The following is a 26,341-nucleotide window of genomic DNA, read 5'->3' on the forward strand; positions in this document are numbered from 1 at the left end:
CTCTATAGCTCCACTGGCCTAGTACTCACTATGTAAACCAGGCTGGACTAGATTTCACAGTAGATCTCCTTGCCTCTACTTCCTGAGTGCTGGGATTAAAGGTGTAAGCCACCATGCCTGTTCCATTTCACTTGTTTTTTTAAAAGGCAAATTTTATTTTAAATTATGTGCATGTGTGTGTGTGTCTATGTGTGTCTGTGTCTGTTCATGTGAGTGCAGGTGTCCTCTGAGACCAAAGGCATCAGATCTCCCAGAGCTAGGGTTACAGGTGGTGGTTGTGAGCTGCATGGCCTGGGTACTGGGAACTGAACCTAGGCCTCTGCAAGACTAGTACTTTCTCTACCCTCTGAGCCATCTCACTAGCACTAATGATTATCTCTTACACTACAGATGATTTTATTTTTAGTAAAAAAGAAAAGAAAATCCTAAGAACCTTTCTTTTTCTCATTCCTCCTTATCCATTTCATAACTGACTTTTCATCACTAACAGACATATGTTTGCTTTATTTCAGAGAATGACTGAGTCTTTAAAGAATGAGATACATTTCTTAGGAATGCGTAAAGAGAAGCAGCTTTACATCTTTGATCATGGAGATGGAATGTTCTAGAAGGTGGCAGAGCATTTGTCTCATCGTTCTTGCTCTGTGACTTTTCTTGCCTATCCTATTGGAGGACAGAAACACAGACCTGGGCATGGTGTTCTGAATTCTCTCTTGAGTTGATCGCAATTCTTTAAAGTTCTTTTTTAATTAAATATTTTATTTAATTTCCATACATGCATGTGATGTGTTTGGATGATGCAGTCCCCAATTCCTCCCTCTACCCCCGCCTTGTCCTTACCAACTTCATGCATTCCCCCACTCCTGGTGGTTTTTTTAATACCCTGCTGAGTCCATTTCGTGTTGCCTATATACACATGGAAGTGCAGCCATCCACTAGAGAGTGGGTAGCTTCTCAGGGCCCACATCCCTGAAGAAAAGTGACTCTTCCCCAGTAGTTTTCACCTGCTAGAAGCTCCTCAAATAGGGGTGGGACCTTAGGAGCCCCCCTCCCATGCATGCTAGGATTGGGGCTTTCTTGATCTTACACAAGTCTTGTACATGCAGGCTCACTCAGTGTTCTTTTTCAGTTCCCCCCAGTCCCACATCAGTGAACAGCACAGCCACCCTCCCTCTGATGAAGAGTCTACTTACCACTCCCCAAAATGTCCATCACCTCTTTCCCAACACAGTTCAAGCCTCTGTCTGTGAGCATGTTGAGGGAATGCTCATGGCGTGTTCTACTTGACCCCTTCCCCACTTCTTTTCACTTCCCTTCTAATCCCAAATTACTTAAGTTCAAGTCTAATGTAAATACTACTTTTTCCTTCAAATGATAGCTGCTTTTGCCAGCTGGAATTAGCCTCCCCTGCTCCGGGGAGCACATAAAACATGTGAACTTATTTTGCAATAAGTTCTTCATTGTTCTGCTTGCTTTTCATTTTTTCTTTTGTAAAGGATTTTCTTCCAACTGGATTGTAAACTCTTATCCTGATAATTATGCTAAAATCTCTCATTTCGAAAATGCTTTCCAGAGCTCTCTAACAAGTGTATTCTTCACATTATTGACTTTTATCCTTGAAATAATAATGCTACAGTGTTACAGCAATTCTCAAGTGAATCAGTTTGTTAAACTTCGCTCAAATAGTCGGTGGAGTCATGGTCCTGTCACAGGTGCATCCAACCACAGCCCGGGTATGTAATAACTTCACGAAGGAAAAGAGAAAATGGTGTTTTCATCTTCGGAACCCCTGAGCCAAACACAATGATTTTGACATCACTTATGTTTTTTTCTCTTTATTGCTTGCTTTGGATACTTTTCAAATTTTAACTTTTATTTGTCCTTTGGCCTCTCCTCTCATTATTTAGTTGAGAACTACTTCTCTACTAGGACTCTCAATACATGAGGACTATTTTTAAGCATTGTTACATTGTTAAAAATGAAAACAATCACATGGCTGAGTGATAACTCAGTGGTTAAGAGTACTGGCTGCTCTTGTAGAGGACCTGAGATCCATTCCCAGCACCCACATGGAATCTAACATCTCTAATGACAATTCCAGAGGATCTGATGCCCTCTTCTGGCCCCCACGGGCATTGCATGACACATGGTGCACTTACATACATGCTGGCATTCGTACACATAAAGTGAATCAGAAAGAAAAAGAAAATAATTTTTTTTTTAAATCAGCTGGATATGGTGGCACATGCCTTTAATTCCAGCAGTCAGGAAAGCAGAAGCAGGCAGGTCTGTGGGTGTGAGGCCAGCCTGGTCTACATAGTAAATTCCAGGCCAAGAAGGCTTCATAGTAAGACTGTCTCCAAAAAATAATTAAAACAACCAAATGTATTCCATTTCTGTTGTGTTGTAAAGAATGACACATATTTGATCTTACTAAAGACAGGTTAGAGTTTGTATTTATATCAGTAAGTGAGATCTTATGTTTCATAGATGCTAAAGGAAGAATGGGATATATCAATTAAATGGACAATTCTCATGAAGGCCAAATGAAGCAAGATAACACAAACCTGATTTATTCTTTGAGGCTGGAGAGATACCTCAGGGGTTAGGAGCACTGGCTGCTCTTGCAGAGACCAGGGTTCGATTCCCAACACCCACATGGTAGCTAATAACCATCCTGTAGCTCTAATTCCAGGGGTTCCGATGCACTCTTCTGACCTCCAAAGGCATTGCACGACATGGGTGCACCTACATACGTGTAGGCAATATACTCATACACATAAAAATAATAAAATATTTTTAAAAATCTGGTTGATTCTTTATTTGCTTTAATGGTTGAGCCATCTTTTCACATCTCTTAGACAATATATTATATGCTCTTACTCCTCTACTCATCATCACATTGTTTCCAGAAGTGCACATCCTACACACTTGGCACAGTGACTAGGCACTGAAGTATTAGTTGATCTAAAAATTGACCTATTGTGATTTTCATACAACCAAATTATTAGTTGATTATTTAGTGCTTATTCATCATGAGCTCAGTGAATCACATTTTGCTTATTTATTTAAGACTAAAATAGCATTAATATAACCAAATATAAGTTTTTCTAGTCATTTGAAGATGATGCATTTGTTTGTTTTTTGAGATAGGGTCTCCATATAGCCCCAACCTGCCTGGAGCTCCCTTTGTAGACCAGGTTGGCCTTGATCTCACAGAGATCCACCTGCCTCTGCTTCCCTGGAGCTGGGACTAAAGGTCTGGTCCACCCTCTCCCAGCGTGATTCTCTTCTGGAATACTTTCTCTGCTCTCCGCATGTCTTCCTCTCACAACTCTATTCTTTCTGTTCCCTTTTTTGACAACTGCAGTGGGGCATTCTTGTAGTTTTCATCTGGGCTTTCACTTCTGAGTTTCAATTATAGAGAAATTTATTATTTTATTTCAGATCCCAAACCACTTACATCAGTGGGAAATACAAAAATTGATGTTTCAAACCTTTTATTAAACTGTAGTGAGAAAAGATGGAAGTCCCCCTGTTTGAATTTGTTCTGACATTGGTTATGCCTGGTCGTAAGAGTTTATTGAAAATTCATCCTCCTAAGTCCTCTTGGCTTCCCACTAACTTCAGATTACGGCACTTTGGTGTCAGTGTCTGTATCAGCATATTAGATAGTTTTTAGACTACTTTTTATGTTCTCTGAGTGAAAGGAAAACAGTATGGCATTTGTTAGGAAAACAGTGTGGAAATACATAAGTTAGCGGTTACTTAATAAGTATGTAGATGAGATGTGAGGAAAATGTCCCATAGAGATATGTAAATACATATGAAAACAGTTGCCTAGTGGAACATACTAGTCTTTCTGTATCTTGTCCCTAATGCTGTGTCTAGTATTATCCCATAACAATTTCTTTCTTCATGGTCTACAAAATGTAAGGCATGACAGAGTTGTCTTCATTGATGTGCAAAACAGAAATGACAGAATGTGATCCACGATTAGTGTATAGGATGTGGAGTCTGTTGGCTGGAGAATGACAGGACATTAACATCAGAGGAAGGTGCTAGTTTCAGACTGATCTCTTTCCTGAGAGCAGAGCCTTAGTTTACTGCAGGGAGTTAATTTGGGAGGCCTTTCCAAGACACAAAGGTTTTTAAAATTGACTCTGTAACTTTCCTACAATATAATTTGATGGTATTTAGACCCCTTCCCTATCCACACCTCCCCTTACTGCTCCCTGACTAATTTAGTGTTCTCTCTTGTGTGTATATGTATATATATACACATATATGTATATATACATACATATGGCCTATAGAGTCTACTTTGTGTCTCCAAATGTCCTTCAGTATGGGTTCATCCATACTGGTTAACCTACCAAGAGTCTAATTTGTGTTCCCAAATATCCTTCAGAGTTGGTTCATCCATTGGAGCCTGGTTAACTTACTAAGAGTCACATCCTTGAAAGAGACTGACATCTGCCTCCCAACATCAATAAGTTTCCATTAGTTCCTTAGGTTGTGTGGGGATTTCTTACCAGCTTCCCCATGTCTATGCTGGGATTGAGTTGCATGGGACTTGTGTATGCTATCACCATTGCTATGAATTCATATAGTAACTGACTCTCTGGAAAACTCTTTCTTTTTTGTCATCCACTACCTCTGGTTCTAGGAATCTTTCTACCCTCTCTTCTACAATGATCCCTGAGACTTGGGAGGCAGAAGTTTGATATATGTGTCCTATTCAGGGATGAGCCCTCTGCATTCCTGTGTTCTCTGCACACTGACCAGATGTTGGTATCTGTGTTAATCACAATCTGCTACATAAATAAACTTATCTGGTGAGAATTGAGAGGTGCATTAACATATGGGCATAGAAGTCATTAGGAGTCAGTTTAATACTGCAATTATTTAGTAGAAAACTGATATTAGGCTTTCTATGCCCTGTGTTCTGCCTAACCTAAGGTTCCTAACCCTGATATCAGTGTCAGGTATGGGCTCCATCCTAGGAAGCAGACCTTAAATTCAATTAGAGAGTAGTTGGTTAGTCCCATAATGTTCATGTCACTATTGCTCCAGTGGGCAGATCTAGCTGGCTAGTTGTTGTAGTTCACAGGATTCACAGCTGGGTCAGGTTGAAGATCATTTTTTTTCCTTTCAGTAGCATGCATAGAACCTTCCAGCACTATGAAAGCGGGTCAGTAGAGGTGAAACTCTGAAGTCAACACCAGGTTGATTTCTCCTTGTTTGTTCTACAACTCATATATGAAGTGTCTTCAGCAATAGTATCTTCACATCAAGTTCTTGTGGGTAATCAAGAGCAGGGGCAATGACCAGCATTATCTGAGGGTATATGGGACCCCTGAGCAACAGTGTCTAGAGAGGGAGTCCATTCCTGGCATTGGATTTTCTTGTTGTTGTTAGGCTGTGATGTCTAGAAGGGGCAATATCTTCCTGTTAAAGGGGAACATCTTTTAATCTCTTTTATATTGTACATATATACTTTAAGAATCTTCTATAGTGGTAGGTTTCCATATAGCTTTTTCTAAAGGCCTTTAGTTTTACTTATGCCTCCCACACTCCCCCTCTGCCCCGCCCTCCCTGCACTCTTCTGACTCTAACTTTATCTTCCCCTTCATATCATTGCATTTTACTGCCCCTTCCAGGAAGCCGCCCCAATGCCCATTTTCTAGTTCCTGACTTTGGATTTTCAAATTAAAATATGAATATCTAAGATTTCGAAGCTAGCATTCAGCCATGAGAGAGAAATGTGACATTTGTCTTTCTTCGACTGGGTTGTCTCATCAGGATGATTGTTTCAAATTCTATCCATATGCAAGTGAATTTCATAATTTCATTTTTAAGATCTAAATAATTTTTCCTTTATATATCTATATCTATATCTATATCTATCTAATCTATATCTATATCTATATCAACTTCATCATCCATCCATCAGTTGATGGGTATCTAAATTGTTTTCCAATTCCTGGCTATTATGAAAAGGGCAGCAATGAACATGGATGAACGGGTATTTCTGGAGTTGTGTACAGGGTCTTTGGGCATATGCTCAAGAGTGGCATGGCTGGATCATATGGTAGATCAATTTTGAGCTTTTTGAGGAATCTCCACACAGCGGCTGTACCAGTTTGCACTGCCACCATCGGTGGATAAGTGTTCCACTTTCTCTACATTCACCAGCATTTGTCATTAGAATTGACAAATTGACAAATCGGCCACCTGAAACTAAAAAGCTTCTTTACAAAGGACACCATCATTTGAATGAAAAGACAATCTACAGAATGGGAAAAGAATCTTTGCTAGCTATATACCTGACAGAGGGTTAGTACCCAGAATATACCAAGAACTCAAAGAAATAAACATAAAAAAAAAAAAACAACCAAAAAGTGGGACAAGGAGCTGAGCAAATGGCTGAGAAAGACTTTTAAAATGTTCAACATCTTTAGCCGTCAAGGATATTGTCTTAGTTGTTACACTCTGACCAATACCAACTTGGGGATGAAAGGGTTTATTAGGCTTACATCTCACAAGTCACAGTTCATGGGGAGCCCAAGGTAGGAACTCAGGGCAGGAACCCAGAGGCAGGAGCTGGAGCACAGGCCATGGAGGAACACTGCTTACTGGCTTGCTCCCCTGGCCCCTGCTCAGCCTGATTTCTTATGCAATACAGGCCCACCTGCCCAGGTGTGGCACCACCCACAGTGTGCTGGGCCCTCCCACATCACTTAACAATCAAGATGCCCCACAGACATGGCCACAGGCCAGTCCAACAGAGGAAATTCCCCAATTGAGACTCCCTCCACCTAGGTGTGTTGACACTAAAGCTATCCAGCAGGGAAATGCAGATTGAAACCACTTTGAGTTTTCATAGAACCCCACTCAGAATGGATAAGATTCAAAGAAAGAAAGAAAAATTGGTTTTAGAAAGCATGAAAAGTGACTCAGGGAAGAGAGGATGTAGCATTGACCAGCAGCTTGGGACTTCTGGGAATGTATTTGATCAATAATGGAATCCAGGAACTTTGTCCATGACTCAAGGTTGCCCTGAGGGTAGTGTGCTCTCCAGAGCTTTCAAGCTGTAGTTGTGCTTAAGCCTAGAGCCTCATGGACTTAGCACTGGCCCAAGGCAGAATAACCAGGATGCCCTCAGACCTAGAGCTGTGTCCCACAGCAAGAGATGAATTCAGAAAAGTCTAGAGGGTATGCTGTATGGCTCCGATGCCTCTAACATCACCCTAAATGATTTTCATGAGTGGGAGTATAAAGGGTCAGCGATCAGCAGGGCCTACAGGGACTTTGAAGAAACTTCAGGTTGATTCATTAGAGTTTGCCATTTGCATGGGTTAAGATGCTTCCCTCAGGAAGGCTTAGCCAGCTGACTGTTCTCACTCTTAAAGGCTTCACTGCACAAGTCAAGGGTTTCTGGAATATTCCTTCTGTCATGAGATGAAAAGAACACGTTTTACAATGTGAGATGGTAGTCTCCATCTCTGGGATTTTGATTTGAAGGAAAATCAGTGATAAGTAAAAAGTTGGCAGAGAATGAGTAAATGGAGGAGGAGCATAGATAAAACTCCATCAAAATAGGGTTTATTAGCAAAGGAACACATGGGACAGATTCCCTTCTGGTCAGGGAAAATGTCTGCCCGGGTCTTGAGCTGGGGTCTTTTAAAAAGGGAGGCTTCTGCTTCCTGCAGAAGTCTGGAAGATGTATTTTTTTTTAAAGTTGGGGGCGGGGAGTGGGAGAGCAGGACTGTTAAAACCTGTCCTCTTTAGAGATCAAAGGGGAAGCCTGCTGTGTTGGCCAAACAGTGGAGAAAAGTCTGCTTCTCTTGACTTCAAAGACCAAGGTGCTTATCAGCTAGGTTCCCTTTTCTCAGGAGCAGGAGAAGTCCTTGGGATGCCATTGGTGAGGGGGCAGGGCTAGCTGAACCTTAACAATCAGTATGCCTTGAAAACTACAAGAAGCTGGTGTGGCTTCTTAGGTGTGGTTGTAGATAAGGACCATATTAGTCATTTCCACAAAGAGCAGTCTCTGTTAAAACCTGTTTCAAGGCAGCCAATACCACATCTTGCTTCTTCATCTCAAATTATAAGAAATAGGAATTCATACTCCCTGTCTCGTCTCAACCTCTTGTCTCCTGTGTACTCCTTAAGCAATAATGATAGTGTGTCTGTATTGACTTTCCCACTGAGCTTGCTGTTACTAAGTTCTGTAGATAAATCTCTGCTTTATAATTTAAACTTCTTAAATGTTGACTCTGAAACCTATTCTCTTCTTGAAATGCACTCAAATAGGTGAATATGTGTCTGTGTATTACCTATGCATTATGTTTTCAGTGTCCTAGTTTTCCTTTTTTATAATCTTTAATGCCCCACATTCCTCCACTCGATCATGTGGGATCATATATTTCTAGCTTTACATTTCTCATAGTAGTTAGGTCTTTCTAGAAAGGTGAGAAAATGCTGTTGAAAACTACTGCATTGAATGGAGTCAGGTATCCAGGAAAGATTTTACAAATCCACAATATAGTAATTATAATTGGTAGAGTATGTGTTTATGGAAAGTCATGAGGTTCATTTGCAAGTTTATGTTTTAGATGTGATCGGTTCCCTTTGATTTTTGGCCCCACTCTGTCTTTTACCCGCCTCTCACTGATGGGAGCATTGCCCAAGATCTCATTCTTATATTTCTCCTCACTGTGTATCTATTTTCATGGTTCCCATGTGCTGATAATCATGGCTGATCTCTGGTGCAGAGGTTTCTCTCACATCCCAGTTACATGTTGCAGTAAAGGATGGAGAGAGTGTTGGTCACTCTGAACAATGCCTACTGTGTTTCTTTTCTGCCTCAAACATACACATATGTGCTTCCCAGCTCTGGGCCTAGCTTGTGACCCCCACCTGACTTCCATGAGCCATTGTTCATGAACTGCAAACACATTGTTCATTTGTTTAAGGTCATCACCTTACCTTGGCCTCTTACCCTCCACACTGCATCCTAATAAGTACTCAGTAAACATCAATCTGTTGCCTTTGGTGGTTTGCTTTACTGCATGCTAAGCAGAATCTGCCCTTGAGGATCTTCCTGTAGTTTCTGTGATATTGTTGGTAGCCAGAAAACTTTGTGATTCTCCTGAGCTGGCTCTACCAATATAAGCAGACACCATTTTCTCCAGGAAGCATATAACTGGTATGTATTTGTTTCCCTATAATTATTATAGGAAAATGGTGCTATTTTCTTTATTTTATTTTATTGGAAGTGCTGGGAATTGAACCTAAAGCCTCCCCCATGTAAGGCAAGTGCTCTTCCACTAAGCTATATTCCTTACTAGACACTGCTTTTTAAAAATGAAGATTCATGTCCCAGAAACTATAACACTAGGAAGTCCATACTTTTAAAACTAAGCTGTCTAATTTTTAAAAAAGTCCCCAAATATAATCTTCACAGAATGAAAATTATAATTTCTTATCTGATTCTTATTTATATCCTTTTTTATATAGAGAGGTTACTAAATGAACAGGTTAACATAAAAAACTTTGGGCTCACTCATGGCTAGGGATGTTGTTAATGAAACATTTCAGGATATTGTAATCCCTCAAGCCTCAATATCATATAAATATAATAATTTGCCAATGCTGTTTTTAATTTCCAGAAATATCTGCTGATTAGAGCAATTATCTGATTGTCATTTATAAGCTTACATGTAATTTAATTTAAAAGAACTAAGTGTAGCAGAATGGTATGGTTGTTTAATAATTTAAGGTGCGAGGGCAAGAACAATTAACACAAATGAGGAAAATTGGGCATCAAACCCATTTATTCTTCTTCCTGCTCTATTAATTTGTGATCATCTGGCACAATTGGTGGTCTCACTTGGTTTAATTACCATGAAGTCTACAATTTAGCTAATCAAAATTTATCATCAGTTCCTCCAAGAAGGTAGCAAATGTTTTATAATTTTGTAGTTATTAAAATACAGGATGTGCATATTATTTGTACACATGCATAAACAATTCTAATCATATAATTTCTTTGAGGAAAAATATCTTGGATTATCACTCCATTTGGCTTGTGGGCTAAATCAATATAAGAATGTAAGAAAAACAATATAAGAAAAATTAGTGACTTTGGGGAGCAAGGCTTCTGCCTGATATTTTATTCTTGGTGTTTTGTTTCTTTTGCTTGTAAGGGATGTTCACACACTATATCCTGTATTGTAATTTTAGGAATTTCCTAAAAAATGTATAAAATGAATTTTGTAACCACTGAGAGTATAAGACTAGAAAATGACATGAATTTTTCTTGGAAATAAAAGCTTGGACTTTTTTTTCTTCTCAGCTCCGGAAGGCTATTATAGATCATGTATCAGATTCTTTCTTGGATACAACAGTCCCCCTTCTGGTTCTCACTGAAGCTGCTAAGAACGGCCGAGAAAGGGAAATAAAGGAGTATGCCACGATATTTCATGAGCACACAGGCAGGCTTGTGGAGGTAAGTGTGCTGCAGCTGAAACGACTTTTAAGTCCAGGAAAATGAGGCTCCATTCTCCTCTTATGGTTGAATTCTGCTCATATAAAAACCTTTCTTGATGTATTATAAACATTACAGAGTAGGACCTAGGTATCATGTCAAATGGTATAAGCCACTGCTATTGACTTAGAAGAGAAGCAATTTATTTATAAAGATCCATGAAACTGCACCTACTGTTGTTTTATTTTTATTTTCTCCCTTTTATTGAATTTTTGTGAATTTTGTACAATGTATTTTGTTTTGTTTTAGTTTTTGAGGCATGGTCCCCCTGTAGCACCAGCTGGCCTGTGGCTCGTTATGTAGACCAGGCTGGCTTTGGTCTCATAGAGATCTACTTCACTTTGCCTCCTGAGAGCTGGGATTAAAGGCGTGCACCACCATCCCTGGCTTCAACCTTTGTACGATTTTGATTATATTTAAATCCCTTCCTTTATCTGCACTTCCCCCTTTACATCCCCCACATATACTCATATACTCATATACACACACACACACACACACACACACACACCTCAGTTTGTAGTCTCGGCACTTGCAGCCCCAACAGTGGCAACTTTCTTTTTCGTTTCTAATTGAATTTTTATGAATTTCATACAGTATATTTTGATCATATTTAGATCCCCTACCCTGCCTGCACCCTCCACTGTCTCCTGTATATATATATATATATATATAAAGGCCTATAGAGTCAGGTTTGCATCCCCAGTGCCCTTTGGCATGGGTTCACCCACTGGAGCCTGATTAACCTACCAAGAGTCTCATTCTTAAAAGAGACTGACCTCCCCCTTCCAGTAGACCTCAGTTGCCAACAGCTCTTTAGGTAGGCTGGGGTTTCTTACCCACTTCCCCATGTCTGTGCTGGGACTTTGTCTGACTGGAGCTTACCTGGGACTTATGCATGCTGTGAGTTTAACTGCTCAGCTGTCTGGAAAACTGTTTTATTTTTAAATATGTATTTTGTCGTGATGACACAAAAGAACAAACTACTTAGTTTTATCCTTATAAATATTTCCTTCCCATTTTAGCTTAAATATACTGAATATTTTATTGCATGAATTTTATTGTTTGACTTTCATCTTTAACATGGATATTTTCTTTCTTCTGGTTTTCCAAACAAAATCATCTATGTAGAGCATTTTGGGGGCTGAACATTATGTTTAAAACAAGACAGGAGTTGTACAGGCTTACAGAGAGCCATGAATAATTACTTAGGAATAGTGGACTGGCAATGAGAGGTGGTGAAACCATAATTCCTTCTACTTAGAAACTGGAGGCATGGCAATGACCCTGTGATTTGGGGGGAGATGACTGAGGTTTTGTTAATAGATATGAACAGATGGAGAAGAGAGATTCTCAAGATGTAAACAGTGGAAGCTTTTGTACTGAGGACATCATGAACCAGAGACTATGAACGGGAGTTTCTAGTGTAAGTTAAGTTTCTCCCAAGTCCAGGAACCAATGACTTGGAGAGGACAACTCTATTCCAGGGCTGAATAGTAGCCACCACTCATCAGTGTGGCTGTACCAGCCTTTACTGATGCTGTCTATTCTAATTGTATTCATTTCAAACTGGTGATTAAACAGCTGACTGCAGCTCTTCCTCACAGCCATGGACTCTGCAGTGAAATGTGATTTGTAGGTAAAGGCTTGTAAAACTCATGAGTGAAAGATAACTGTCACTCAAATTATAATCCTAGTAGCAGAGGTCTTTTCATACCTTTCATGTAATCCATTAGGAAGAAATTCCCATGTAGCTAGCATATTTACTGTATATTCTTTTTGTATTTTAACCTTCACAGCTAGATAATGAAAAATAAATGGGTGAATAGTGAACACATGATTACTAAGATCCTTTCAGCCCCAACTGCCCTAACCTTAAATCTCCTTAGAATCTCTCAAGAACTCTGTTAGATGAGGCAAGTTTTATTATTCCAATCAGCATTTTATAGAAATAAAGTTATAAAACCCAAACTAGATTAGTGTCAGTGGTGAATTCAGGTCTTTAATTTGTAATGAACAGATTAAGCAATTTATTGTTTATCTAGCTTTGTTTATCTTCATGTACTCATTCCTCAAATATTTATTAGTGATGCCTACAGGAAAATGTAAGCAGCTTGTACAGGGTACATAGTTGAGCATAGTCCCTGACACTTGAAAAACATTTGTCTAAAAATGAGTTTTCACGCTGAAGTCACACCAAATTATGGGAAAAAAAATTCTTATGAGATACTTTCAAAGTAAAATTTGTTTTCTGCTGCTAAAGTTATATTTTTATTCCAATTTCTCAGCTTATTCTTTCTATGAAAAATATGTCTCATATACTGTTTACTGGAAAAAGACACTTTGGTTAAACTGTCAGTGGCAGTTGGTTAGGGCTAGAGACACAGGTCCAGGATTGCAGCCTGAGGAGCTGAGATTCTAGTTTGCATATAGAAAAGGATTTCAGGACAAGTCAGTGTGAAGAAGACTCAGAGCTTATTAGGACGAACTCCTAACATAGGTTTAATCATGGGAGTTAATAGAAAGAGAGGTGCTTAGGGTATGGGATCCTCAGAGCATACCCCTTAGTGTCTTTTTTAAAAAAAAAATTATCTGCACGAGTGTATTGCCTGCACGTATGTGAGTACACCCGTGTCATGCAATGCCACGGAGGCCAGAAGAGGGAGTCAGATTCCCCTGGAACTGGAGTTAAGGTCGGTTCGTAGCTGCCATGTGGGTGCTGGGAATCAAACTGGGTCCTCTGCAAGAGCAGTCAGTGCTCTTAACTGCTGAGTCATCTCTCCAGCCCTCCCCCCACCCCCCTTAATTGTATTTACAATTGTCCTATATATGGTTTTGGTAGATTCTGAAGTTACATCTCAAAAGTTTACTAAGGAACTTAAATGAGATCATAGGATGGCTCCTGAGGGACAATGAATTACCACTGGTAAGGTAGTACATGGGTCACAAGGGTTTGTATAAGGGAGTTAAGGAATACCTTTAGTATAAAAATGAAGTTTATAGTCTTGTTTGTGAGATTTGCAAAAATATCTGTTTACATCTGGCAAAATCTGGCCATACTCCATAGGCATTTAAACTCAGAGCGTAGGTGTGGTCCACTGACAATTTTACATTCTTATTTGAAAATATCTCTACTTAAAAGGAATGTCCTCTCTGTTAGCAAGCCCCCTAGCAAATGTTATTGCACCAGTATTTGTGACTTGCAGCTGGGGAGATACCTCACCCACACTCCACAGTGAGAGGCTCCTTCCCCTTCCTGTCCTTCTAATTTCCCATATTTTTCTATCTTTCCCCAAACAACTTTGTTGGGTCTTTATGGCGGCTGCTTTCGGAGAACTTACATTTCTGAAACATCCTGCAGTAAAATGATATTTTGCAATTTACGTGAAGCTGGAGTTTCTTTAAATAAGGTTTCTCAAGGAGTGCGTCTCTTCATGACATACTGCTCAAGTCTTCCTTCAAGAACATTTTTGAATTCTACCTTAAATTTTCAACCAAATGATACTTCACTATCATGTAGGCAGGGTTCTGAAATTATACCTGCTCAAGGATGTTGAGACTGTCCTATTCCGTGTGAACATTAAAGAGTAAAAGCTTTTGGAATGACGAGCTATTGGGAGACAAAGACTGGGTTTTATTTAAACCTGAATGTTCTCTTAATACAGTATGCGGTGATTATGGAGATCTGCTGTGATAGCTCTGGTCTGTTACTTTCTGTTTCAGTGACTTGTTAATATGCAGAGAAATCCCTATACTTAGTCATTTAAAGCAAGCATTAATTATAATCTCTTATTAATCTATGGTTGACAGGGAGCTGGTGATTCTTGCTTGGGTTTTCTCAGTAATGTGTCATTCTCAGGCATTGACTGGGATGGAGTTTACCAAAGATTTGCCTCAGTTGAACATACAAAACAGCCCGTTCCTGGGCCCACAGGTGTTAGTTACTAAACAGAAGTTGGCTGCTGGTGACTGGAGATCACATGTGGCTTTTCCACATGGCTTTGGCTTCTCAGAGAAGAGGTCTTAGGCCTAAAGAGCAAGTGAGAAACAGGAGGTAGTAGGTACTAGTCTTTGAATTCTGGGCCCAGAAAATGGCAGAAGGCCACATCTGCTGTATTCTAATGGTCAAGGCAGTGACATGGTCTACAGTACCAAGGGAGGAAAGTGGAGACTCTATGCTCAGTGGGAGTACAAACACATGTGGCCACCTTTAATCTGTCACTGCTGTGTCTCCCATAGGAATTTCATTTGCTTTTTCTTTGAGATGAAGTTTAGAGAAGATAAGGTCTGCAGTTTCTCCCAAATTGTTTTTGTTGTTCAATTGAGGGAATTGTGACTTCCTAAGAAATATAGAAACAAAAGAAAATAACAAAGGGGTTTTTTGTTTGTTTTTGTTTTTTTAAATGTAACTGCTTTATACGTTTCCATCCTCTCAGGAAGAGTTTAGCATTTATCTTCCAGGAAAACCTTCTTGGCAAGGAGCTTCCTAATGAAGGCAAGTGAGAAAATCATCATTAAATTACCACAAGCACCCAGACTGAAGTGCCAGTGAGAGGCTTGGGAAACAGGCACATTGAAATGTATGGGTTCCCCTACCAACACCCACCCAGACAATCACCCAGACCCATCTTCCACACAAACTGTGCAATTTGAGATAGAAGAGCAGGAAGCCTTAGCTTCAAAATGACTTCAAGAAAAAGCTATTTGCAACATATCTAGGTCTTGATACCTCACATGTGTTTGTCAGAGAAATCTATAATCAGCCTTAACTTGGGGAAGTAAGTCCATTTTTAAAGAATTCCTATCAGATCTTTGAAGAAAAACTTGGTCCTGTTAGAGGAACTCTTTAAACAATGGTTAATGTGTTACTTTAACAAAACGATAAGAGGATTGAACACAGAGTCTAAAGGGGAGCGTTAAGAAATTCCATGGTAATAGTGAGGAAACCGAAGGAATTTGGGGTATTTGAATAAAAAAGTGAAAATAACCAACACAGTGACCAAGAAATCAGGGCTGCACAATCCTCTTCAGCAGAGTCATGTCTGAAGTTTCCTACTGCAAAATATACTTAGCTAGAATGTAATGAAAGGACAGTTAATAGAACCTAGATGGAGGCGGTAACCAGACAACCCACGTCTTTGTTGCTAATTGTGTCTTATGAAGAACTGGACTCTATGCCAAGCTTTTGCTACTTGTAGACTCAGAGTTATTGTTCTCTTTTGGGATCCTGGAGTCGGGGTGGAAATGATAACAAAGCCGTGATAACAAGGCATCAGCAGGAAGCATTTTAAGTCATCTTAGTGTAAGGATTAGCTATTAGTAACAAGTGTGCTCACTGAATTGTGATCCCAAGTGCCTTGATCTCAACCTGATGTTGGTTTGGAGCAGTTCTTCCTGCCACTAATGGTGTCTACTTAACAGAAGTTAGGAATGTGAATTTTATCTTCAAAAATGTAGTTATCTAGTTATTCTAGGCTGTAGGGGTTGGTCTGTTTTGCTTTCACCTCCTGTCATAACAATGGCTGTTATGGCTGTTCTCAGTCCCCCTGAAAGAAGGAAAGCACTATAACACTGTCCTAGTTTGTCTTTCCATTGCTGTGACAAGACACTCTTATCAATACCAACTTGGGGAGGAAAGGTTTATTTAGCTTACATATCCCAGGTCACAGTTCATCAGGGAGCCCAAGGTAGGAACTCAGGGCAGGAACCTGGAAGCAGGAGCTGGAGCACAGGCCATGGAGGAATGCTGCTTACTGGCTTGCTCCCCTGTTCCCCACTCAGCCTGCTTTCTTATGCATCACAGGCCCACCTGCCCAGGGGTGGCACCACCCACAGTGGGCTGGGCCCTCCCGCATCACTCAACAATCAAGAAGGTGCCCCATGGACATGGCCACAGGCCAGCCCAATGAAGGTAAGTCCCCAATTGAGGCTCCCTCAACCCAGGTGTGTCAAGTTGACACTAATGCCGTCCAGTACAAACACCAACTCGGTTTCCTTTCTTTCTACAAAGTTCCTTAGGGGGAATCAGTAATTGGAATCATAAATATCTGAGCCCATTTATTAAGCCAAGTGCCTCTTTATTCTGCTGCATATGAGTACACTTAAATAATTTTTTATTTTTAGTGTGTGTGTGTCTTTGTCTTTGTGCAAGAGTGCAGTCCCTGCAGAGGCCAGAAGAGGGCATTGGATCCTTTAGAGCTGGAGTTGCAGTTGGTTGTGAGCTGCCTGACCTGGGTGCTGGGAACTGAACTTGGATCCTGATGACTCATCATTTCAGCTCCTCACATGCATATTTAAAAAAAAATAAAAACCAAAAAAACTCACTGTGTTGTCAGTAAATACCTTTGCTATTAATTATCAAGAGCAGACAGGACCACCTAATCAGGTCCTTCCTCGGGAACTGGTGACAAATACCATCTTTAAAACTCTTAATACTTCAGAAATTCGTGTTTTAGCTTTCATTTGCTGACTTGACTAGTATTCCAAAGAGCGTCACTACTTTTAATAAATATGCTATTATGATAGTTGTTAGGTAATTAATTCATCCAAAATAAATACTTTTTAAATTTCTCTCTTTTATTTTTCTTCTTTGGAGACAGACTATCCCTATATAGTCCAGGCTAGCCTAGAGAATGCTGTACCAACCAGACCTCAAAGATCCTTCTGCCTCTGCCTCCTCAGTGCTAAGACTGCAGCCTACACCAGCACTCCCAGCCTGTTTTTGAAGCATGTTATAATTTATCCCGAGTGAGTTCATGTGGAGACTTACTACTGCTCTAATTAAAACAGTGAAGTCCTGGATGTACCCTATGGGTTTCACAATATTAATTGCCATTAATATGACAGTGTTAATGATCCAGGCCTGAGAATTTTCTATGAATTGGGGCATTTTTTTTTCTCTCTCTAAAAAGCCAGCTTCCCCCATGCTTTGACTTACTCATCAAAAATTCATCTATCTTGATGCAGCCTATTTTGGTATGTTTCATGGGAGCCTTTCATCAAAAAAGGAAAAAGTGGGTGGACATTTAATTATAATACCTCCCTACTACCTACCAAGCTGATTGTTCCCACTCACGAAAATGGCGAGCCCGATTTAGCAAAACCACAGTGCCAAGAGAGGCTTTGGAGGGGGTCCTGCTGTTTGCAAGAAGTGCTGATGACTGTCAGCTCTGTGCCTGTCTTTGCTTTCTGACAGAATGCTGTTCAAGTTTCACACTTCACTTTAATTGATCATCTGTTATCAAATAAGGATATGTTAGATTATAAATAAAGACAGCTTTTAGAGGCCCATTTTATTCTCCCTTCTCTCCCCGGTAAAGACCAAAAATAAGAAGATAAAATAATAAGCCCATATTTATGCTTGTACACAAACCAACAACTATTCTCGGTGAGTGTCTTAGAAATTCTCCTCTGTTGGTGGAGAAGGGACGTTCTAGCTGAGTCAGAGATGCTTTGATGGTACAGAGCAGCACGCAGGTGCCACTGACACTCGCTGGGTTATGAACAGCTTAGAATCTAAACCTTCTCCTGGCTAAACGTGGCCCTTAAATGCCTGACCTTAGCATACAGAGCTCTTCTCCATGTTTGAAAGATTTCTTTATAACATTCTCTGCTTACTGTGTTTGGAAGATAGTGATTCGGCTCTAGAAAGCTCAGAGACTTTTTATAATAACGTTGATGGAATATTAGTGTTTTGGGATTAGAGGGAGAAAATTATATGGGTTAAGAGTTTAGGAATTCAATAAGACATAAGCAGTAGTTAGCTTGAATCTGGAAGATTGGGCAAAGTGCTTGCTCTGAGAAAACAGAACCCAAGTACTGATAATAGCACAGTAAAGATACATTACCCATTTTTGTGTTAAAGGAATACAGTAGAACTAGAGACTGGACAATAGTGTCCGTGGGAGCACATGATGGAATAAATGCAGTTGATAATTAGCCTCGACTAGTTGGTTGCCAGGGTGTAGAGATTTTACTTCATCTTAAAAAACTAGTTTGTTTAAAGGACTTGGAGAACAGTGGTAGCACCTCATCAGGAAAGATTCTAAAAGAAATTAAATTGTAATTGGCTTTGGATTTTATTTTGCATCTGGACATAAAAATTCTAACCCTCAATGATTGATTCTAATCTCACAAACACAGACTGACATTTCCAAAAACTGCATTGAAAACCCTACTTGCTATCCTATCTCAAAGAGAATGAATAAGACTCATTTTAATAATGAAGCTAAGCAGAGGGAAGCGTGCTCCAAGATTTAGTGGTGTCTGGACACATGTTGGACAACAGAAATAGAAATCAATTACATTTGCCAGGCATGGTTGGCACACATCTTTAGTCCCAGCACTCAGGAGGCAGAGGCAGGTGGAGCTCTATGAGTCTGAGGCCAGCCTGGTCTACATAGCTAATTCTAGGTCAGCTGGGGCTACAGGGAGACCCTGTCTCAAAAAGACCAAAAAAAAAAAGAAAAGAAAAAAAAGAAATACAGTTAAAAATTTTTAGTAGATACTCCGACAAAAATAGAAATATAGAAACAGTTTAAACTAAATTTAGTATATTTCCCTTAATGATGTATACCCCAAACATCATTTCAACCCTTAAGCATATAAGTTATTCGATTTTTCCATTTTTATGCTAATACAAATCATGTATGTATTTTATACTTCGAGTCCATCTTAATTTAAAATACATGTACCCCAAACATCATTTCAACCCTTAAGCATATAAAAGTTATTAGATTTTTCCATTTTTATGCTAATACAAATCATGTATCTATTTTATACTTCGAGTCCATCTTAATTTAAAATACACATGTTTTAAGTGTTCAGGCAGGGCTACATGTTGGACAATAAATTGTGTGTGTGTGTGTGTGTGTATGTGTGTGTGTGTGTGTGTGTGTAGGGGTGTCTATGTACTTGTTAGTGTGGATGTATGCACATATATGGATGTGACCAAGCATGCTTGTTGGTGCCCTTGTGTGTGAAGGCCAAAGCTTGTCTTTCATAGATCCCTTTTCACCTTTATTTTTGAGACAGGCTCTCTCACTAAACCTATTATTGATTCGATGGACTGATTGGCCAATATGCTTCATGGATCCAGTTGTCTCCCACATCCCCAAGTTCTGGGGTTGCAGAGCCTGTCACCCCCATTGGTATTTTACATGAATTCTAGGGATCAGAACTCAAGTCCTCAGGCTTCTGCAGTGGGCACTCTATTGTCTGAGCATCTCCTCAGTGTTGGACAGTGCATTTATACATGAATGATCACAGTGAGAGCAGGAGCATCTTTATTCTCTAATTCAGTCACGTAGTCGTGCACACAGTTTCGGTGCCCATTATGTTCCATGCACTGTGCTAGACCCTGGAGATTCTGTTTAAATCCCTGGTTTTGTTTCTTTCTCCTGGCATAACATAAAAACAGCATTCAATCCATACTGAAATTCGTGAATAAACAAGTAAAATAGAATGTCTATTGTTCATGTAGAAAAATCTTAAAAGATGATGGACAGTGTGGTAAGATACGAAACGTGGAAACATGGGTTTGCGTTCTGGCTTGATGTCCTATGGAAAGTGACTGAAAATCTCTCATTTTGTAAAGCAGGCACTCTAGCCTAGTGCGAAGCTATTAGGGGGCTCTAATTGGATGATGCCTTAGTCTCGGGAACTGCATCATGTGCATGAAATTGTCCTGTGAGCATCCATTTTCTTACCTTCTTCTGTTTAAGTTTTCCAAGAATCTTAGAATTGAGACAGTCCACATCAACATTTAATATGCACACGTAAAAGCAGGAAGCATTATTAGCAGCACAAACAGATCAGAAATTGCACAGTAAAATCTGCTGAAATGGCAAGTACCCAAAGTGTTAGCATGCCGTTTACTCATATGTGAAGACTTCCTGAATTGAGGTCTTCCCTACACCACCCCCCATGATAGCTGGCCAGAGGTTAACCAACAACCATGCTGCTAACTAACATTGACTGATAGCAGGTCTATCAATTTTGTTTTAGTCACACAGCTGATCAAGCAAGTTGTTTCATCCATTCCTTTAAATTCGTACACTATATAGTCAATTAAAATTTCTATAAGGATGTCATGTGTCCTTGTCTATAGGTGTTGGGTTCGGAGCCCCACTGTTTAAAAAATCTGGTTCGATTTTTGCCTTTGGAGTTTTCGAGCAGATGAGCAATATTCCTGCTAAGTGATGCAACCAAATCACTAAACATTTCTGGAATTCCATTTCATTATCTGTAAATGGAAGATGAGTGATTAAAATAGTCTTCTCAATTCCTGGCATCAGAGGTTCCCGAAGCCTGGGGGAAGCATTATTTTGTTTGCTTTCTCTGTGGCTAAATCAGTGATAGACAGAGGAGGTGAGTTAACCAAATGTATTGGATGATTATCTTTTTACACTTACAGGATGAAATCAACTTAAAAAGAAGTCCAGGGATGTACCTCAGTTGGTAGGTATTTTCCTAACATGCACAAAGCCCTGAATTGGATCCCTAGCATCACATAAAATCAAAAGTGGTGACACACACCTGTAATTCCAACATTGAAGTGTGGAAGCAGAATAAGAAGGTCAATGACATCCTTGGCTACATAGTGAAATTAATGCCGGTTTAACTGCATGTAGCTCTCTCTAAAAATAAAATAGATATCCGTCATGCAGTGGAAGGCCAGGAACACAAAAGGTCAGGAACACAAAAGGTCACAAATGGCCAAAGCATAGAGATCAAGAGTCTGCTAAATGCTGGTCCTTGGACAGGACTCCTTTATTAAACTTCGCCCGCCCAAGGTTTGAGGACCATTGCAGAAGAGGGAGCGTAATGATTGTAAGAGCCAGGGAGGAGGTGCAGGACCATGTGGAAACAGAGTCCTGCAAGCTCCTGGGACCCTGCTCATATGATTCTATGGCAATGGTGTCAGTCAGTATACACAAGTTCCATGCAAACTCAGGCAGACAAAAACCCAGCATAGAACTTGAAATATGAACAGCAGACACCAAACTTATCTGAAGAAATATTGGCAACTGATTGCTGCTGGTGAAGAAGACCTGATCTCCCTAAAACAAGGGACTCTAGGTAGGCTGACTAGGCCTCCCTCAGTGGATGGACTTGCACTGGGGAAAGTCTGAGGACACTGACTTCACACAGAGGGCCTTAACAGGAATGACAGAGTATATATATGGGTTCCGGTGGCAGGGGCTATGGGAGGGTGCTGGTGGGGATGGGGGTAGCTATAAAGATGATTAAGATAGATTGAGATGTTCTATATGAAGTACACCAAAAGTCAACGAAAACAAATAAAAAGAATAAAATAAAAACAAAATAAAATAGTGGCTGGGGGAAATGAATCAGTCGACACAAGTGTGTGCTATGCAAGCATGGGTATCCGAGTTTGGATCCCCAGTACATATGCAGAAATCTAAAGGCTTGGGCACATCGATACACTTCTAGAGATAACTGGATCCCTGGGGTTTGCTGCCCTGCTGATCTATTGAATTGGTGAGCTCCTGGTTTGCTTACCTAAAAACAAAAATAGGTGGCGAGTAATTGAGGAAAGACACCCAGCATCCACCTCTGACTTCCATATGCATGGGCACACACACATGAACATGCAGCTGCACACACACATGCACGCATACACACATGCACACAGACGTGCATACCACACATACAGACATATACAAATAAAAGTAAAAATATAATAAAGAGGACTTGCAGAGATGACTCAGTGGGTCAAGTGGTTGTTGTACAGGCATGAGGACCTGAGTTCAGATCCCAAGCATCCACATACAACCTGGGCACTGGAGCAGGCAAGGAACTCCACTTCTGGGGGGATTTGGTGGGGGAGGATCATGGCTGAAACAGGGAGCTGCAGGTTCACTGAGAAACCCTACTTCAAGAAAATGAGGAGAGGGATTGAACAAGCTACTTAATATCAACTTCTGACCTCCACATGCACATGCATGAGCAGGCATACCAACACACACACACACACACACACACACACACACAGACACACACACACACAAAATAAAGTAGATAAAACTGGAATAAAATAAGTAAAGCTAGTCTATATCCATATCAAACAAAGCATACCATTCCCATTTGTCACCTCTCACAGTGATGGAGCTGAATACTATTTTTTTCCATTGTGTTGATACCAGGAAACCATCAGGGAGAAATTAAGGCACTTGCCTAAAATCACAAAGCTAATAAATGGCAGCAAAGGGGTCAACTGAGTTGTGTTAATGCCAGAGAGAAAAGAAGTGGAGGCAAACAACACATCTAGGAGTAGAAAATAACCTGATTTTTCCCTGTGTTTAATTGGCCAATGGAAAGCAAGGAAGCTTTTCCGAATGCTTTTGGACAACAGAGCTTCTCTAAAGCACCCCAAGCTGCAGAGTTCCAAGAACTGATTACCTTTTGATCCTTATCCTACTTTCCTTAACTAGAGAGACAGAAAGCTGGGAGCATGCACTCATGCCTGAGAAATCACCCAGCATGTAGTCATTCCTTCTAACTCTTAGGTAACTGTTCAGCTACTGCTTAGTGATTAGCCCAGCATAGAAGACCGAAGTAAAATCTGCCTTTGTACTTTGAACCAGTCTAGTAAATGAGTATGCTGAAAATTCTTTCCTTTTTTCTGTCTCTGTAAGTGTCCCTCTTACTCCAGATACTGATATAAATACTATTCAATGTGTCTAAAGGAAATCTGTTTGTACTTTTTCTTTGTTAGCAGTACAGTATGTTTGCAAATGGCATTTATTCTTTTTAAATTTTTTAAAAGTTTTATGTGTACACGTGTATTGCCTGTGTGTAGGAAGTGCACCCATGTTGTGCAATGCCCATGGAGGACAGAAGAGACTGTCAGATCCCCTGGAACTGGAGTTACGGACAGTTGTTAGCTGCCATGTGGGTTCTGGGATTCGAACCCAGGTCTTCTTCAAGAACAGTGTTCTTAACCTCTGAGCCATCTCTCCAGCCTCTGGCATCCATTCTTTAACTTATTTTTCCCTACATTTATTTTTTAAACAAAAGCTGTGCTAGTTTCATAAGACTTGGTCCTAGTCAAAGGAAATAGACACTACCCTTTTGGGTCCTGCTGTTTAGGAGGAAATGAATTTTAAAAAGTGGCAATTTTTAGAATTGTGTTAAGTGATGTGTTGGGTGAACTAGAGATATTTTGGGAGTATCAGTGGGGATTGAGTTAGATTAGGGCAAAACCATTCCAATTTGGAGGAATTAGCTTTATAAGCTATAAACTCATTATGAAGTTTGGGGGCTGAAAGTTGAATTAGAATAAGAAATAGAGAAAGTAGGAAATTTTAGAGACAGAAGAACTGACCTATTAATGCCAAGAAAATAGAAGATGGATGTATGATGTTAACCAATAAATTGATCCATTTACAATACTTAGGAATGGATTTGCTGGGCTGTTTCCCTTCATAAGAGAATATCAAATTGTTTTCAGTTGTTTACATGCCCACTAACAATGCACGGGGTTTCAGGAGCTGCACAACTTTGTGAGTACCTGGTTTTGTCAGGGTCTTGTTTCCTGCCATTCCACTGCATTTGCAGTGCCACAGTTCTATGCTTTCAATTTGCATTTGTCCAGTAATATTTTTGTATAGAAATACACTAAGCTATAATTATCATACCATAGAACTCACCTGTCAGAAGTGTGCATTTCATTGATTTTTACTTCATTAGTTCACAGAGTGCATCCATCACCACAATCTTAACCTACACATTTTCATAACTCAAAGATTAGTTAACCACAAATCTTCTGTTTGTCTCTAGAGATTTGCATATTCTGGACATTAGTTGAAAATGGAACCATGTGATATTTTCAGGATTCATCCATGTGTAGTATATGTCAGCACAGTATGCCCTCCTTTCTGCCGACTCTTCTCTGCGTACAGGCTACAGTTTCTTCATTCATAAGCTGATGGATATCTGGGTTGTTTTACTTTGAGCTATTTTGCAGTGGTAACTGGCTGTATGGTTTTGAGTTCTCATTAGCAATGTTTTTGAGATTCCATTGTTTATTTTGTTATTTTTATATTGCTTAAATGATATTTATTACTTAGAATACAAGTACACATTTGGGACTTGTCTTTCTAATCACTTCAAAGTGTCATTTCCACAGCATAACATTTCATTTTCATGCGATCAAATAAACCCAAATCCATTAATATTGTTAGGTATGGATTCTGCCTTTTATTTCATTCTTTTAAGCATTTTTCTAAAAGTATCATAGTCTTAGGCTTTACATATAGGCTTGCATTCCATTTTTTAGTTATTTTTTTTAAATTGCATAAAATAGAATTCAAGGTTTTTGGAGTTTTTTTGAGACAGAGTTTCCCTGTAGCACCAGCTAGTCTGGAACTTGCTGTGTAGACCAGGCTGGCCTCCATCCCAAAGAGATCCACCTTACTCTGCCCCTGATTGCTGGGATTAAACATGTGCCCAGCCACTTTTAAAGTTAGTTTTATAGTAAGTATTAAAGGTTTTCTACTTCTCTAACTTTGTTCTTTAAAAAAAAAAGAACTTTTTTTGTCCACTACACTTCCTTAGTTTTTCCATATAAATTTTAGTATGAATCTATCAATAGCTATAAAACCCACTGTTAGGGGTTAGGTTAGGAGCATTGTATCTCTAGCTCAGCTCACAGGAAATTGACATCTCATTGGTATTGAGTCTCCCAAGTAATGAAAATGATACTTTTATAATTATTTAAGCCTCCCTCCCTTTCAAAATCCTATCTGTGTTTTATGGCAAAACATTTAAAATTATGAAGTATGTGAACAATAATTGCCAACTATTTCTTATACTAAATAAATCCACAGCACACAATTCTGCTTCATGTATTAATTTGTGGATTTCTCTTTTGCTTGTGGTTAGATGTGCTTAATATGACTCCAGGAAAGTTGCCCACTAAATCAGCTGATCTGATTCATCAACTAATTTTAGTAAGAAAATTAGTGATGCTTTTTAAAATTAAATTTGTTCCTCGACAGACTCATACATGTTTATAATGTATTATCATTATTCTTACCCACTGGAATCCCCCTCCCATCCTTGGAAGCCCAACTCTTCCCTACACATTCCTTTTCTGAATTCATGTCTTTTTGTTTTATTTTGTTTTGTTTAGTGACTCACTGAGTTTAACCAGGATTGTCTTTTTGACCATGGGTTTGGAAGTATCCATTGGAGCTAGGTGGGTTCAGCAACAACTACGTAACTCCCAGAATCTATCAGTAGCCAAGCGTTTAGTAGGGAAGTTTTTAGTACAAAAAATACAGTATAAAAAACCTTTCATATGAAACATTAGAAGGTAGGATAGGCCTATGTTGTGAGAAAACACCCAGAGTTAGTCAATATCCATGCACCCCAACACCCGGGGAACTTGAGTGATTTATTTTGCTTTTCTCTGCTTCCATTCTCTCATTGGAAAGATGGAGCTACTGTCTACAACTAGCATATCTACCCACTAGAATCTTCTATGAAAATTCAAAGAGCTTGTAAACCCTTTATAAAGATGTCTGCCAATACATTAATATTGCAGTAAATGTTACTTTAAAAAAAAATCACAGGTTGAGAGGAAATAAGTCTCTTCAGATAAAATGATTGTTAATATAAAAATCTAAGAGAATCAACCCAAACAAACCCTTCTCTTTCAATGAGTAATTGCAGTAAGGCAGAAGAATTAATATACAATATCAATATTTACATTAATTAATAATTTATAGTTAATGCACATTAATATTAAAATTAACCACATAT

The 26,341-nt window shown here is 39.5% G+C and overlaps 1 protein-coding gene across 1 annotated transcript in view; it reads left to right on the forward strand.

Annotated features, from left to right (window-relative positions):
* Ctnna3 (catenin alpha 3) overlaps nt 1-26,341 on the forward strand; it is a 1,668,564-nt gene that overhangs the window by 883,917 nt on the left and 758,306 nt on the right. The window contains exon 9 of the mRNA XM_008835377.2: nt 10,361-10,513. Coding sequence (XP_008833599.1) covers nt 10,361-10,513 — 153 coding nt within the window. The remainder of the gene's footprint in view (nt 1-10,360; nt 10,514-26,341) is intronic.

The sequence above is a fragment of the Nannospalax galili genome, unplaced genomic scaffold, assembly GCF_000622305.1.
Source record: "Nannospalax galili isolate Female #2095 unplaced genomic scaffold, S.galili_v1.0 scaffold116, whole genome shotgun sequence".
NCBI classification, from domain to species: domain Eukaryota; kingdom Metazoa; phylum Chordata; class Mammalia; order Rodentia; family Spalacidae; genus Nannospalax; species Nannospalax galili.